The sequence below is a fragment of the Myotis davidii genome, unplaced genomic scaffold, assembly GCF_000327345.1.
Source record: "Myotis davidii unplaced genomic scaffold, ASM32734v1 scaffold44, whole genome shotgun sequence".
Classification (NCBI taxonomy): domain Eukaryota; kingdom Metazoa; phylum Chordata; class Mammalia; order Chiroptera; family Vespertilionidae; genus Myotis; species Myotis davidii.
In genome coordinates, this window is record NW_006299705.1 from 5,126,283 (window position 1) to 5,142,529 (window position 16,247).

Below are 16,247 nucleotides of genomic sequence, written 5' to 3' on the forward strand. Positions count from 1 at the left end.
AACGCCTGAGGGCTCCCAGTATGTGAGAGGGGGCAGGCTGGGCTGAGGGACACTCCCCCCCCCCAGTGCACGAATTTCGTGCACCGGGCCCCTAGTTTTTTATAAAGAAAGAACATTTTATAGATGCTCTTTTTACCTCCCTATTTCACATTCTTCTTTTTTGACTTGTCCATCTGGAGACAGGGTGGTCCTAGGGCTCACTGCAGTGGCCTTGGAATGAGAAGAATTGAATACCTGACTTTGCCACCTATTGGCTGTGTGACTTTGTGTAAGACACTTAACTGCATGGAGTATTGGTTTTTCCTGAAAAATGGAGATAACTTATGCTTAACTGCCTAGGGTTGTTGAGAAAGGTGAATATGGTGAAGAATGTGGAAGTATTGTGAGATATTCTGCAAATGTAAAGTGTTAATACTTATAAATGTTAATGCCCAACCAACCAACACTTATTGAGTGCCTGTTATAGTGCAATCCCTATGCCAGATACAAAGAGTGTACAAAGGCATAGAGCCTTTTCTGTCATGGCTCACAGTCAAGTGTAGGAGGCAAACAAATATGCTAAAATCCAATGTGGTAAGTACAATAATGGAATTAAACCTCACTGGTAGTAGAGGAGATGGTACCTAACTCTGCTGATCTTCTCAAATTGCAGTTAAAACCAGCAACTTCTCCTCATCTTACTTGCTCATTTCCCCCTTTGTTATAGATTATAATACACCTTTAAAATGCCAGGCTCACCATCTTACTTCTTGCTCTCTAACCTCAGTGGAAAGATGTAAATGCCGCTGCCTGTGACCTCGCCAGAGAAGTGGCTGACAAAGGTGATGCTTTGGTAGCAGGGGGTATCTGCCAGACAGCAATATATAAACAGGACGCGGATGAAGCAAGAGTTAAAAGACTTTTTCGACTACAAGTAGAGGTTTTTACCAGGAAAAATGTGGACTTCTTGATTGCAGAGGTAAGTCTAGTGTTATAGGGAGAGTGTTAAACTTATTGACAAGTATAACTGAACAGTCTTCAACTTCCATGAGAGTATTGGATTGCCTTATGCCCTCATTCCCTCCGATGGTCAAAGGTTTATTTAAATGCACTATAGTCAACATCCTCTCACTCGGATGCTCTGTTCTCTGTGAAGCCAAAGGACAGATCCAGGAGAGGCCCAGCCTTGCTTTTCTAGGGCAGGTGGTTGCAGCAGCTGACTCTCAGGAGACACTGTAACATGGGGTCAGAGAAAGGGGACAGGGATTCAGGGAGTATCTCCCCCTGAAGGAGGGACAGGCTACAGAAGGGATTAAAGCCCTGGAGGTAGGTGGATGCTCAGGCTCCTCCAGAACCCACCAGTAATCCTCAGTACCAGTAGCTCCCTTGTTCTCCTCCATCCTTGCTCCCTCTTGCCTCCCTGTTCCCACTCAAATTATAACATGTGAGCAATATTTTAAAGAAAGAAACAGAAAGAATCGGTTATTGACTGAACAGTAGGCCCAAAACATTCTCTTCCTGCCTCTTCCAAAAATTAAAAAGCCCTCATTCACCATTTACCATTACAATTGCTAGAGTCGAGTCCTCAATCCAAGCCTTCACCTCAACAAGGACAATAGCCTACCAACTGCTATTTCCCCAATCACTCTATTGAGCCTATTGAAAACCTTGCTTCTGCAGCCTTTTGAAGGCTTAGGGCCACCTACAGCGGAGCACAAACACACCCATATCTTTTGACTCTGTCATCCTCACACACTGCTTCTGCAGAATCTGTTTCTAAATCAAGAAGGAAGAAGCAGGGAGATTTCTGCTAGCTTTTCTTCACCTAAGTTCAGCTTTTCGACTGTGGCATTAAGGGATTTCCTGAGAGACACCCCTGCAAATGTCATAAATTTATCAAACAGGGTGTCCTGTCCACCATTCACAAAGAAACTCGGTAGCTATCCCTCCCCACTCTGTGCCTCAGTGTTCTCATCTGCGGGAATAATCATATTTCCAATCCTCCTTTATGGAACACTTATGAATGTATTGCACTATTTTCCATACAAACAAATGTAAAACTATTTTTGCCCCACCCTGTATTGTTAAAGGAATTAAAATATTTACTCAGAAAGGTATTCTTTAGTCAGTCTGAGAGAGACACATTCCTTAGCAAGTTTATTACATATTATATACTCGGTTATTTTTATAACAACGGTTTTGCAACATTTACATGCTACCACTCAAAATCTGCTTTATATTTGGACCAATAGAAAGCAATGCAATTTCTCTTAGTATTTTGAGAATGCTGAGGAAGCTGTGTGGGCTGTGGAAGTCTTAAAGGAATCCGGGAAACCTGTGGCAGCTACCATGTGCATAGGCCCAGAGGGAGACAAGAATGACGTAACACCTGGAGACTGTGCTGTGAAGCTGGTGAAAGCAGGTAATGTGGACTCATAGTGTGATAAGCTGCTCAGTTGTTGTTTATGAAATTCAGCAAACTTTGCCTAACATTGTCAGGGCAGTTCAGAACTAAAAAATTGAACTGGAATTGTTTTCCTCATCGGTAACACTTGGGAGGCAGAGATAGTAACCTCTAAGGCACCTTCTAACTGTCAAAAAATAAAAAAGTAAAAATAAAATGTGCCTGGCCAGTGTGTCTCAGTGGTTGAGCATCAACCTGTGCATCAGGAGGTCACAGTTAGATTCCCAGTCAGGGCACATGCCCAGGTTGTGTCTCAATCCCCAGTTGGAGGCATGCAGGAGGCAGCCGATCAATGATTCTCTCTCATCATTGATGGTTCTATCCCGCTCTCCCTCTTCCTTCCTCTCTAAAGTCAATAAAAATATATATATTTTTAAAAATGTAAACATTTTTTATGTCTTTGCATAGGGGCTTCAATCGTTGGCGTGAACTGCCGATTTGGGCCTGGGATCAGCTTGAAGACAATGAAGCTCATGAAGGAAGGCCTCCAAGCTGCAGGATTGAAAGCACATCTGATGGTGCAGTCTCTGGGGTTCCACACACCTGACTGTGGCAAAGGAGGGTTTGTGGATCTCCCAGAATATCCCTTTGGTAAGCTCAGGTGCATATTAGAGGTCCCTGAGATTTCCTGTTGTGACATAATGAACAGCTATGGTTCATCTTACAATTCAAGACTGCCTAAGCCAAAAACATGCAATATTAACCAAAAATGAGCTATCTGAAGAATGCATAATCTAAAATTTACAGTTTTTTAATTTAAAAAGTAACATCAACATTCATCAGAGCATCTATCATCTGAAAATGGAGATGGTAACAGAAATGCCATAACTATTACATTCTAGGACTGGAGCCCAGAACTGCAACCAGGTGGGACATTCAAAAATACGCCAGAGAGGCCTACAACCTGGGGGTCAGGTACATCGGCGGGTGCTGTGGATTCGAGCCCTATCACATCAGGGCGATTGCAGAGGAGCTGGCCCCAGAAAGGGGCTTTTGGCCCCCCGCTTCTGATAAGCATGGTATTTGGGGAACTGGCCTCAATATGCATACCAAACCCTGGATTAGAGCCAGGTAGGAATTTTTACATTAACAACACTATTTTCCTCAAATCTTATTTTATTTATTATTGCACATACTATGTGTGCCTATGATAATAAAAATTCAGGAAGTGAATTGTATAAAATGAAAAGTATAAGTTGCTTCCCTCCCGACACCAGTCCCAGTCCCAGAGATAGCCTGCTTGGCATTTATATTTTGAAGTCTTGTACCTCCATTTCTTGTTTTACCAATTGTAAGTGGTAATTGCCTTTTGTGAAAGCTGAGGAATTTAAATCACATGATCATCTCCTTTCCTATGTTCTCCTTTTCCTAATTTGACTTATTACATTTTTATTTTTTCAACAATTTTTGATTGTCTTTTTAAGTTTGAATTTCATATTTAACCACTTATTCCTTAATCCATCAACATGAGGCAGTATCTGCTTATTCCACTCCTGCTGCCCTCTACTTTTTCTCACTTACCTATTTCTTGGTTTCTTTGTTATACCAATACTTTTATATTATCAAGATTCATAACCATTGTATTTTGCTCTGTAATTATAGTTAAGTCCTCCAAGATTTGTCTGTAAGTTTATTCTAAAAATGTAAATAACATTTACAATATTACTATAATTGTCATATTAAACAAGCAGGACTCATAAAATACAAATCAGAACACAACTTTATTTTTCTCTTCATCTGTTTATATATAAATTTCTAATTAACTTCCGTTTTCATTGTTGAAAGAAGAATAACAGGTCTTTGCCTTCTCTAATATCTTCTTTTTTCTAAATTACACTATTTGTTACAATCAATCCATTTCATCATTGAAGACATTGTGGAGGGGAAGAAGGGGAGGAAATTACTGTTCTATTTGCATCTCTGATTCTCTCTGTCTCTCTCTTCAATAGAATGTCATTCCTTTCCCATCTTCCAAAAACTAGTCAAGATATCTGCTGTCTCCTCTTTTCTATTCAGTGCTGGTATATATTTAATCCATTTTATACATCTTTATCCATTTCACTGGGATTTAGAATACTCTTCATTTTTGAACTGGAATGACTTTCCTAATGTAAATTTATTTAGATTGTAAAAGTAGACAAGAAATCATTTATCCAAACATTTTTGGGGGGAGATATAGACATTTATTACAGAAGATGGTTTCTATACTGTAGATATCATACTTAGAAAAAAAGTACTCAATCTATATACATAAAAACCTAAGCAACCGATCACTATGATATGCACTGACCACCAGGGGACAGATGCTCAATGCACATGATCAGGCTCCCTCCTGTCTGGATCGGGCCTGTGTGGATCAGGCTGAAATCGGCTCTCCAACATCCCCCAAGGGGTCCCGGATTGCAAGAGGGCACATGCCAGGCCGAGGGACCCCACCGGTACACGAATCCATGCACTGGGCCTCTAGTATAAGTATAATTAAATGAGGAAGAAAGCATACTTTAGTGATGATTGATATCCTTCAGATAAGTGAGAAACAATTTATTTTAATTATCATTGTCCAAAAAAAAAATTATCATTGTCCAGGTGACTTTAAAATGCATTAGCCACTAAAGAGAAAGCATTATTCTCTAGAGTAAAACCACACACTCCTTGAACCCTGAACTCCCAAACATACTGATGTTTACAGATATTTGTGATTACACAGAAACCTGTATGCACCCAGATTTCTGACATTTTTATCATCCCAATATATTAATTTATTCATTGTTTCATAAGTAAAGGGGGAAAATAACTAAAATTATATTTAACACAAAGGTCTGTGACCAGGAACCTTTGTACTCTTCTTTCTATCTAAACGCAGGGAATAAATACTGACAAAGTTATTTGAATTCTGCTTTTCGTTACTTTTTGAAGAATTATATTTTGGCTCATTACATTAAAAACCATCTTCATAGCCCTAGCTGATTTGGCCCAGTGGATAGAGAGTTGGCCTGCAGACTGAAGAGTCCCAGGTTCAATTCCCGCCAAGGGCACATGCCTGGGTTACGGGCTCGATCCCCAGTAGAGGACATGCAGGAGGCAACCAATCAATGATTCTCTCTCATCATTGCTGTTTCTATCTCTCTCTCCCTTTCCCTCTCTAAAATCAATAAAAATATATTTAAAAAATATTTCTTAAAACAAAACAGACAAAAAAGCCCATCTTCATAGACTTGTTATTGCATTAAAATATTGAGTAGAACCCTGCTACAAATTTCAGAATGAATATCCTATATAATAAAAGGCTAATATGTTAAGTGTTCGGCCTTCCATTCAACCAATCAAAGCATAATCTATAATAAAAAAATCGTAATATGCTAATTAGACCAGATGTCCTTCCGGACATCCTCCCTGATGAAGCCAGGGCTGCGAGGAAAGCCTGGGTCCTGGGTGCCAGAGGGAAGCTGGTGCTGGCAGCAGGGGAAAGAAGGCCTACTCTTGCATGAATTTCGTGCATTGGGCTTCTAGTATGATGATATGGTAAGGCCACTCAACTGCTCACTATGACATTCACTGACCACCAGGGGGCAGACACTCTGACTGGTAGGTTAGCTTGCTGCTGGGGTCCAGCTGATTAGGACTGAGCAAGATGGGCTGAACTCGCCCTGGAGCCCTCCTTCGGTCCCACCCCGGCTGGCCAACCTCCCACATCCCTCCCTGACCAGGATCTATCATGCACTGGTGGGATCCCTTAAGCTTCTAATACCTTAGAATAGCAATTAATATCATAATCTTGAAAACCAGATAGACCTGAATTTAAGTCCCTTGGCCTGGCCTGCACCCTCTCGCAATCTGGAACCCCTCGGGGGATGTCAGAGAGCCAGTTTTGGCCCAATCCCACAGGCCAGGCCAAGGGACCCCACTGGTGCACAAATTCATGCACCAGATCTCTAGTAAGTCTATAAGACTCAAACACATTGTCTTTTTCTGACAGGTGGTATGAAGCCTTATGATTGTTACTGAGGATAGAAATTTGAGAAAGACCCCTGGAAATGAACGGATATGAACACAATTGTTCTGTCTTTATATTGAAACTGAATCTCTAGTTTATCCTGATTATTCACCTAATTGATATGTATTGTGTATATATATGATACAAATCTTTAAATTAATTAACTATATTTTTTAAAACACAGGGCTAGAAGGGAGTATTGGGAAAACCTGCTGCCAGCTTCTGGCAGACCTTTCTGTCCTTCGTTGTCAAAGCCAGACAGCTAAGGAGCAGTGAAAACCCTGGAATAATAAAACAGAAAGAAAACCCCCTCGAACCTCATCTGGACCCCTCCTCATCTTTATCATCAGCCCACTGTGATGTTTCCAGCCGCTGAACAGCTCATGTGAGGCAGCCCCGTCAGTGAATTCTACACGCGAGCATCCCACTCCTGACGGATGCTGCAGAGGACACAATGGTGATGAGAAGCGCTCCTTGTTCTCAATATTTACTGTCCAGGAATTCTGCAGTACATTGTTTTTCAGATTATCAAGAATAGCAAAAAAAATAAAAATAAATACCTTAGAAGCTTAAGAACAGCTAACTGAATAGCAATTAATATCATAATCTTGAAAAACAGACAGACCTGAATTTAAGTCCCAGGTCTGCCCCTGTTTGCTGTAATGATAGTGCCTAGCACATATGGTTGTCATGTTTATTAATATGATAAAAGGTTCCAACAACAGAATGTGGTAATAGACATTTGTTACAATAGACTGTTCTACTGCATGAGTTTATGAGTTTATTCCAATCATGTGTAATAGTTCTAACTAGAAGTTTCAACTTGTAAGGTATAAATGAAAAATAATTTTATTTTTTCCAAAAAGAAAAAAAGAATAATGAAACTTGTCTTTGGGATGAATTAGAGATTTTAAAACAATCAGAAGTCACTGTGCACGAATCTAGTGATTAATTCAGGTGACTAAGCTAGGTGCTTGAGGAAGGTGAAGTGGCATTCTGAACTAACATAACGAGTCTGCTTTTCTTATATATGATTTATATGATTCCAAAGGCAGTCCTGAAGGAAAAGAAGCAAAAACCAATTTGAGCAATGGAAGGATTGTTGAAATAATTGTATAACCTTCCAAAGTGATTAATTTTGAAGATGATTTTACTTACACGTGACAGGATCTAGAGTTTTTTTAATGTCTTTATAATCATAAATAGCTAGATTACAAAATATTTAGGGACAAAGACCATGTGGTATACTTCTTATATTTTTCCTTATAGTATTTAGCATTGTGCTAGGCATAATAATAGATGCTTAATAATAAACAGTAAATAAATACTTACTGTTTAAAATAAGTAAAAACAAACAGTTTTAGAAGACTTAAAAAGTTGGAGTTCAAATCTATCTTGGTCTACTATTTTCTTGACTTATTTTCTATGTACTGATTTCTCTCTGTTTTTTCAAAATAATGTATCAACTTGTGAAAATTAATAAAAGTAAAAATAATATACCTCTTACAGTGTTTAAAATTTTATGGCTCTTTCTTTGAAAATAATAACAAATATTTATTACTTATATTCTAGACTCTTGCTTTTCTTTCTCAGTGTGAGAGTGAATGCTCACAATTGTCTAGTAGATAAAGTAACAGCTTGTCTAGTAGATAAAGATCGTGTAAAAAGGCAAGAGCAAGAACTAAGAGGCTACATAGGGAGAAGGGGCTATCCTTCACTCTCCCTTCCCTGTGTCTGCACTAGTATGAATGAAAACTTTCATCCAGTTTCATACCATAGAGTTTAGAAATGGTGTAGTAAATAAACAGGAATTATATATGGTGGTTGATAAATATTTTAAAATCTAGGTCCCTTGGCTCACAAGAAATGAAAATCATTTGAGGTCCATATTAGTTAAGAGCAACTCATTTAGATTTTTAGAAAGAGTCAAGCCATTCAGGTTTTCCGATTGACAATTGTGATGGATACCAAAAAAATTTTAAATATATTCTTCAGAGTTTGTTGGTCATAGACGTGACATGAATTGAAAGATGCAAATAAGGAAATTAATAAGGAAAGGGAATTTGAAGAAGATACACAGACTGTCCAGCCGGTGTGACTCAGTGGTGGAGTGTCGACCTATGAACCAGGAGGTCACGGTTCCATTCCCGGTCAGGGCATCTGCTTGGGTTGCGGCTTGATCCCCAGAGTGGGGCATGCAGGAGGCAGCCAATCAACGATTCTCTCTCATCATTGATGTTTCTATCTCTCTCTCCCTCTCTCCCTTCCTCTCTAAAATAAATAAAAATGTATTTTTTTAAAAAAAGAAGATATGCAGACAGAGAGTAATAAAAGAAGATGAGATATGACATAAAGATTGGCCTGAGCAATAATGTAGTTTACACCCATTTGATGAAACAGTGAGTAGCCACTGGAAATTGTGTTCAAGAAGAAAATTTAATAACTTTATTGTGTGCTGCTTTGCTTTGATAACTTGTTGTCTGGGCATTATTGATAAGACAAAAGTCATCCTAGATCTGTTAAACATGCTGGTTTCATTTGGGGTAAAGTGCATGTAAAGCCTGGAATAGAATGTTGATGAGATGGAAGTTGATAAAAACTTACAAGAGTCAAGCAGGTATCCAGTAAAGGAAACTCTTTAAGAGAAAGATTTCCTACATTGAAATACCCCACAATTATATAGTGATTGGATCATTCTTCAGATAATAATAAAAACATATCAGGGAAAAGTATTTCAAATCATGCAATTCTAACTCCAACTTTTAAAAATGATACTAAAACATTAAAATTTTATTTATAATTACTTTAAGCAATTTAGTGTATTAAAATGAGGGTTGTTTTTAAAGGCAAGATTTCTGACTCTCAGTAGGGAAAAATGAAAAAAAAAAAAGGTAATTGTTTATAAAAATGTAAGAATGACCAGGGAAACTAAGAACTGGCTTGAACTAGCTCTTTCCAGTTCCACAGCAGATGTTTACCGTACCATGGAGTTATCAAGAGTAAATGTCCCTCTGATAAACCGTGCTGTGCCGTGTGTAGAATCAGCAACACAGACTAGCAAATAACTGGCACAGAGACCACGTAAGGGATCCAAGAGGTGTGCTGAACCTCAGGAGCGAAGTTCAGCTGGAAAAACAATTCCTGCTTCACCATGATCACAGCTGTGACCTGATACCTGATGCAAAATCATAGGCAACATTAAGCAATCCATTTTGGCTGTACAGTCAGCTGCCTTGAAGACAAGCACATATTTTAATTAATTATGAAAAAGCTGAGAAGAGCTTCAGAAGGGTGCAATTTTGCCCATCAGAGCCATTTTATGACGTCTTCGGCCAAGTGGATTGGACATGCTGACTGCAGCATTGCTGGCACTCCCCCACTCATGTTTCATCTCATTCAAAATAGTGAAATTGGAGAAGCATCTCTCCTTCGATGATGACCACATGCCTTGCAGGTTCTCTACTCTCATACCAATTATATTCCCTCATTCATTCATTTATTCACTCACTCAATCGCTCACTCATCCATTCATTATTCAAATAACATTTACTTATTGATTGGCCTGATAGTCATTGTACTTCTCCTATGGACTTCCATAGTACCCTAGGTGTATCATGAATACCATGTCAGTTTTTTGTTTTAATACACTTTTATTGACTTCAGAGAGGAAGGGAGAGGGAGAGAGAGATAGAAACATCAATGATGAGAGAGAATCATTGATCGGCTGCCTCCTGCACGCCCCACACTAGGGATCAAGCTGCAACCTGAGCATGTGCCCTGACTGGGAATGGAACTGTCACCTCCTGGTTTATAGGTCAACACTCAACCACTGAGCCATGCTGGCTGTACAAATACCATGTAGTTTTAATACTCACTTGATCATTCCTATTTACTTACCTGCCACTGACTTGAGGGGGCAGAGAAAATATCTTATTAATTGTTGTATTCCCAGAACTTGGCAGAATATAGAACTCAACAAAGGTGTGTTTGGAGAGGATGCAGAGAAAAGGAGACACTCATACACTGTTGATGGGCAGCCACTATGGAGAGTCCTCAAATAATTAAGAATAGAACTCCCATATGATCTAACTATGCGCACTTCTAGATATTTATCAAAAAAATATGAAAACACCAATTAAAAAATACCTGTACCCCTTAGTTCATTGCAACATTATTCATAGACAAGATATAGAAACAACTAAGTGTCCATCAACAGATAAATGGATTTAGAAATTGTGGCGTATATATATTCACTTATAAAAAAGAAATCTTACCAATTATGACAACATGAGTGGACCTTGAGGCTATAATGCTAAATGAAATAGCTCAGACAGAGACACATACAGTATGATTTCATTCATATGTGGAATCTAAACAAACAAAACATTTAAAAATACTAAACAAATTTTTAAAATGTATCATTGCCATTTAAAATATACCATTTTAAAGTTTTAGAAAAAGTAAAGCCAACACAGCCATTTTAACTATTTCTCTAAGAGATGAATGTGGGATATACTAGTACTATTCTAAACCACTTTCAGTAACAACAAAATTGGTAAATCATACTTTTCCAGTTAGGAGGACCAGAAATATTAGTTCCCATGGGCTTCTCTCCATGCGAAGAAGCCTTACAAGTTGCTATAATGAACAGATTCACTGTATATTCTGATTTTAGAAGCAATAGATACCTCACTAACTGCCTTTGGAAAGTAGTTCTTTTTCTTACCTACTTGCTCATTCATTCATTCATTCATTCGTTCACTCTATTCAACAAATTGATTAGGACTTTTAGGAGCCAGGCATTGTGGGAGGGGAAAGCATCATAGGAGATGCAATCTGAGAAGTAAGCAAAGTCAAATTATGTGAGAATTTATGTCTTAACAAGGATTTTGGTTTTTACTCTGAGTAAAAGGAGAGGACACTGCAGGGTTTTGAACAGGGAAGGGACAGAATCACTCTGCTATTGTGTTAAGAATAAGTCACAGAGAGGAAAGAGCAAGGGAAGGGAGGTGAAGCATTTAGTTTCTGGTGTGGGTTTTTTCTAAGTCCTAGTCTTTTGCTCAGTTGTGCCCAAGGGCACTGAGGGAAAGGTTATGGTCCATTTGGGGTGATTGGTTTTATCTGTACAAAGAAGGGAGGAATGTTTACTCTTTCCTGGTTCAATAGTGACTGCTGATAGATTCTCAGTTTTATAATGAGAGGGAAGCAGTCTCAAAGGTGAAGAATATAAATGGTAGTATCTTAATCGAACTGCTGTCAGCGACACAAGCATACTGCCATAGAGGGGTGTTAAGGATGTGGGTCTGGGGCCAGGCCACCTGGCTTTGAATCTCAGCTCTGCTGCTTACTGGCTCTATGGTCTCGAGCTAGAGACTTGGCTTTCCTCATGTGTAGGAATAATAGATGTACCTACTCTTCCAATTGTTGGGATGATTCAACGAGTTAACACATGTGCAAGCACAGTACGTACTCATCAATGTTAAGCATTATTATAATAATCAAGTCACCCAAGAATAGATGCTCAGCTTTAAAACAGATGTGAGCTTTCAGAGACAAGGCTTGTGTCTTACAAATCACCATAGCCTTTCAACTCTGAGCACAAGATTTGTTGAATGAATAAATAATTGTTACTAAAGCAACAGTCATATTATTTTATGGACTAAATAATTGAGTTTAAGGACAGATACCGCAAAGATTATTTTTTGGCCTTGGAAAGTAAATACTTCAATCCTGGGTACGTAAGAGACTTTGGGAAATGAATTCCTCCAGTCAATGCTCTTGTTTGCCAGCAACAGGATCCACTAGGTTGAGTTTAAGCAGGAAAATGATTTAGTGAAGGCAACCTGGAAGTTCACAGAACCTCCAGGAGGGCCAGAGTCACAACACGCACAGCAGTCTGTGTGTGAACCTACTACTGACAGTACCTATGAGGACCCATATCCATCACTTGCTGCCTGGGCCACAACCCAGGCCAGAAAAGGGATTCCTCCTGATGTCTACTTCATCACCAGCTTGCTTCTCAGTCAGGCTCTCAAGTTCATGTGTCTGACTAACAGGGCCAAAGTCACAGGCCTGCTACAACCCATCTGTCAGGAAACTGAGTTTTGGGGCTCCTAAAATAGGAAAGTATACCAATACATAGAAAAATATTCAAAGGCTGGCAGGCAGCCAGACAACATGGTCACATTAACAAACAGAAATCAAATATTCAGTTGACTACAATTACCCCTATGATACTATCACATTAGAATTTAATTATATGTGTGAATATATATCATTTTTATTACATAATTAGAGGCCCGATGCACGAAATTCACACGCGGGGCGGGGGGCGGGGGGAGGAGTCCCTCAGCCCGGCCTGGCCCTCTCGCAATCCGGGTCCCCTCGCTCCTAACCACCCACCTGCTCACTCCTTAATGCTTGGCTTGCCGCTCCTTAGTGCTGCCACAGAGGCGGGAAGAGGCTCCTGCCACCACCTCCGCTGAACTTGCCAGCTGTGAGCCCAGCTTCTGGCTGAGCGGTGCTCCAACTGCGCATCTTAGTAACCAGTCATGCTGGTCATTTCGCCATAACAGCTGCTGGGCTTTCTAATTGAATATTAGAATAGCAATATAGCATTTCAGGGCCCCAGGAGAATCTCTCTCTGGTTCAACTCTATTATCGTTGATGAGAGAAAGCGGAGGCCCAGGAAGTGCAGTGGGTTTACTCAAGGGGTTATTGTTGAAAAGAAATCATGTTGAAAGGTCCCAAAGTTTCATTGTTTTTTTTCAAGAATTCTCTTCACAACCTCCCATAATACAGTGGGGGAAGCAGGCCCTTTCATCAAAAGGGCCCAAGGCCTGGTTCCCTTCAACATCCAGCCAGATAGCTACTTAGGCTTGCTGTGTTCTTCTGGAGAGATTTATTCCTGTCTCCTCCTGGGTATGTGGTATCCTGAAGCCTCAGGCATGACGAATGAGACAAATAAAACCAATTTCCAGAGGCCATAATGTAGAAAATACTGCTCCTTTTTCCTGGTACATTAAACAATTGAGCCCACTTTCCTGACAAATTCTCTCCCTTTGTTGTGGCATTGCAGCATCCATTTGACAAATATTTACTGGAGGCCTACCTTGTGTCAGGCAGAAATGTAGGCAGTGGCCGGCAGTGCTATCATCAGTGCTTTAGGATTAATTTTCAGAGCATGGAAGCTTGCTCCTATGGAGACAACCATGGCTAGGTTTTTCTGCCACATTTTTAAGACATTATTAGAATGAATAAATAGCCTTTGGAAAATATGTTCTGATTCTTAAAAACACCTTAAGGAACAGAATAGAACATTTTAAGGAGGACATAACGGAGAAAATAAAATTAATTAATTAATTAGCTAATTAATGTAACTAAAGTCAGCCAGTGCATTCTATATCTATATAAGCATCACCACTGACTGATGGGAGAGGAGGACTAAGAGGATAGCAGCAAGAGCCAGGTCATCCAAAGAACAAGCAAAAATCTTGTTGGTACTTTGTTTATACAGTAACAATGCCACAGCTCAAACTACATTTTATGTCAGTGTAACCAAATGCTAAGGATTGGGGTAAAATAGTCAAAAAGGAAAGTAGGTGAAGAGTCAAGGCCCATGTTCAAGTCCCAGTGGCTCCAATAAAGATATTTGTGATCGTGACAAGTCATTAAAGCAGCTTAAGCCCCAACATCTTAAAAACAGACAAAAAAAGAGTGAGGAATAAAGGCAAACCGTGAAAAGGGAGAAAACAATTGCAAATCATATATGTGATTATGGTTAATATCCCTAAAGGACTTCTACAACTCAACAATAACAAAAACACACCTGATTTAAAAAATGATCAAAGGACTTCAATAGTCATGCAAATTGCCAACAAGCATATGAAAAGATGTTCAGCATTACTAATCATTAGGGACATGCAAATCAAAACCACAATGAAATATCAAGGACACCAATTAGAGGTAAACAGTGTCAGTGAGAAGATGGTGAAATTGGAACCCTGGTGCACTCTTGGTCGGAATGTAAAATAGCATAGCCACTACAGAGAATGGTAAGGCGGTTCCTTACAAAATTAAAATAGAATTACTATATGATTCCACTCTGGGTGTATACACAAAAGAATTGAAAGCAGGGATTCAAAAGGATTTCTTTAAAGCCATGTCTATAGCAGCATTATTCACAGTAGTCAAAAAATAGAAGTAACCCAAGCTTAAATCAACAAGTGGATGGATAAACAAAAGAAAATGTGGTAGACTCATACAATGGAATATTATGCAGCTTTTAGAAGGAAGGAAATTTTGACACATGTTATGAACCTTGAAGACACCATGCTAAGTAAAATAAGCCAGTCATAAAAGGACAAACACTGTATGATTCCACTTGTATCGAGTACCTAGAGTAGTCAAAATCAGGGGCAAAAACTAGAATGGTGGTTGTCAGCAAATAAGTACATGGCAAGTTATTGTTTAATGGGCACTAAGTGTCCGTTTGGGAAGATTAAAAAAAGTTCTAAAAAATGAATGGTGGTGATGGTTACACAAAAGTGTGAGTGTCTTTAATGCCACTGAACTGCACATATGAAAATGGTTAAAATCAAATTGTGAGTCATGTATATCTTATCACAAAGAAAACAAAGAGTCAGGAGAAAGATATCTCACAGACTTGTTATGCAATACAATTTGGGGCCTTGTACAAATAAGTTACTAGTTCTAAGCACCCAGAATGAGTTCCCTATTTGACACTGTAGGGAACTCCACACCAGAATTTCAAGCCACAGCAGTGCCTGTCATTTAAAAAAAAGAAAAGAAAAGATTTTTATTGATTTCAGAGAGGAAGGGAGAGGGAAAGAGAGAAACATCACTGATGAGAGAGACTCATTGACCGACTGTCTCCTGCATGCCCCACCATGGGGATTAGGCCGAAATCTGGGCGTGTGCCCTGACCGAGAATTGAACCATGACCTCTTGGTTCATAGGTCGACGCTCAACCACCGAGTCATGCTGGCTGGGCATGCCTGCCATTTTGTACACTCAATTCATCACCTAACTAGAGCAGATGGGACCAGTTCCCTGTCCCATTTCCTCCACAACTCTGACTGAATCTCAACTACAGCTGTGGAGGCCAGTTCCCTGTGGTCCAGACTCACCTGGCACCTACAGTGTCTTCCTAGAGCAGTGGTTCTCAACCTTCCGGCCCTTTAAATACAGTTCCTCATGTTGTGACCCAACCATAAAATTATTTCCGTTGCTACTTCATAACTGTAATGTTGCTACTGTTGTGAATCGTAATATAAATATCTGATATGCAGGATGGTCTTAGGCGACCCCTGTGAAAGGGTCGTTGGACTGCCAAAGGGGTTGCGACCCACAGGTTGAGAACCGCTGTCCTAGAGTCATCCCACCTACTGACCCAGGGCCCTCTCCTGTGTGGCTGCAGATCCCTCTTCCCACTGGCAACCAACCAAAAGTGTGAGGGAGCTAATGTCCTCAAGACAACCTTCAATCACTGGGGCAAGGATTCAGTGGATTAGTGCTCCAGCATCCTGACCTTCCAAGTAGACAATTGAATACATTAAATTTATTTTTATTTTTCAAAATGGCCTACAGCTAGCAACTGCCACAGGCAGCACATATAGACTCTACCCATCTTCCTTGTCTTACTTTTCCCACCTTTTCTTTTTTTTTAATATATTTTTTATTGATTAAGATATTACATATGTGAGAGATAGAAACATCAATGATGAGAGAGAATCATTGATTGGTTGCCTCTTGCACGCCCCCCCCCCCCTCCCCCACACGCAACCCTGG

General features: G+C 39.7%; 1 protein-coding gene across 1 annotated transcript in view; it reads left to right on the forward strand.

Annotated features, from left to right (window-relative positions):
* The window catches only part of LOC102758612 (S-methylmethionine--homocysteine S-methyltransferase BHMT2), a 4,401-nt gene extending 883 nt beyond the window's left edge, over positions 1-3,518 (forward strand). The window contains exons 2-5 of the mRNA XM_006775575.1: positions 767-958; positions 2,254-2,401; positions 2,852-3,034; positions 3,286-3,518. Of these exons, the coding sequence (XP_006775638.1) occupies positions 767-958; positions 2,254-2,401; positions 2,852-3,034; positions 3,286-3,518 (756 nt within the window). The remainder of the gene's footprint in view (positions 1-766; positions 959-2,253; positions 2,402-2,851; positions 3,035-3,285) is intronic.
* The last annotated feature ends 12,729 nt before the right edge of the window (positions 3,519-16,247 follow it).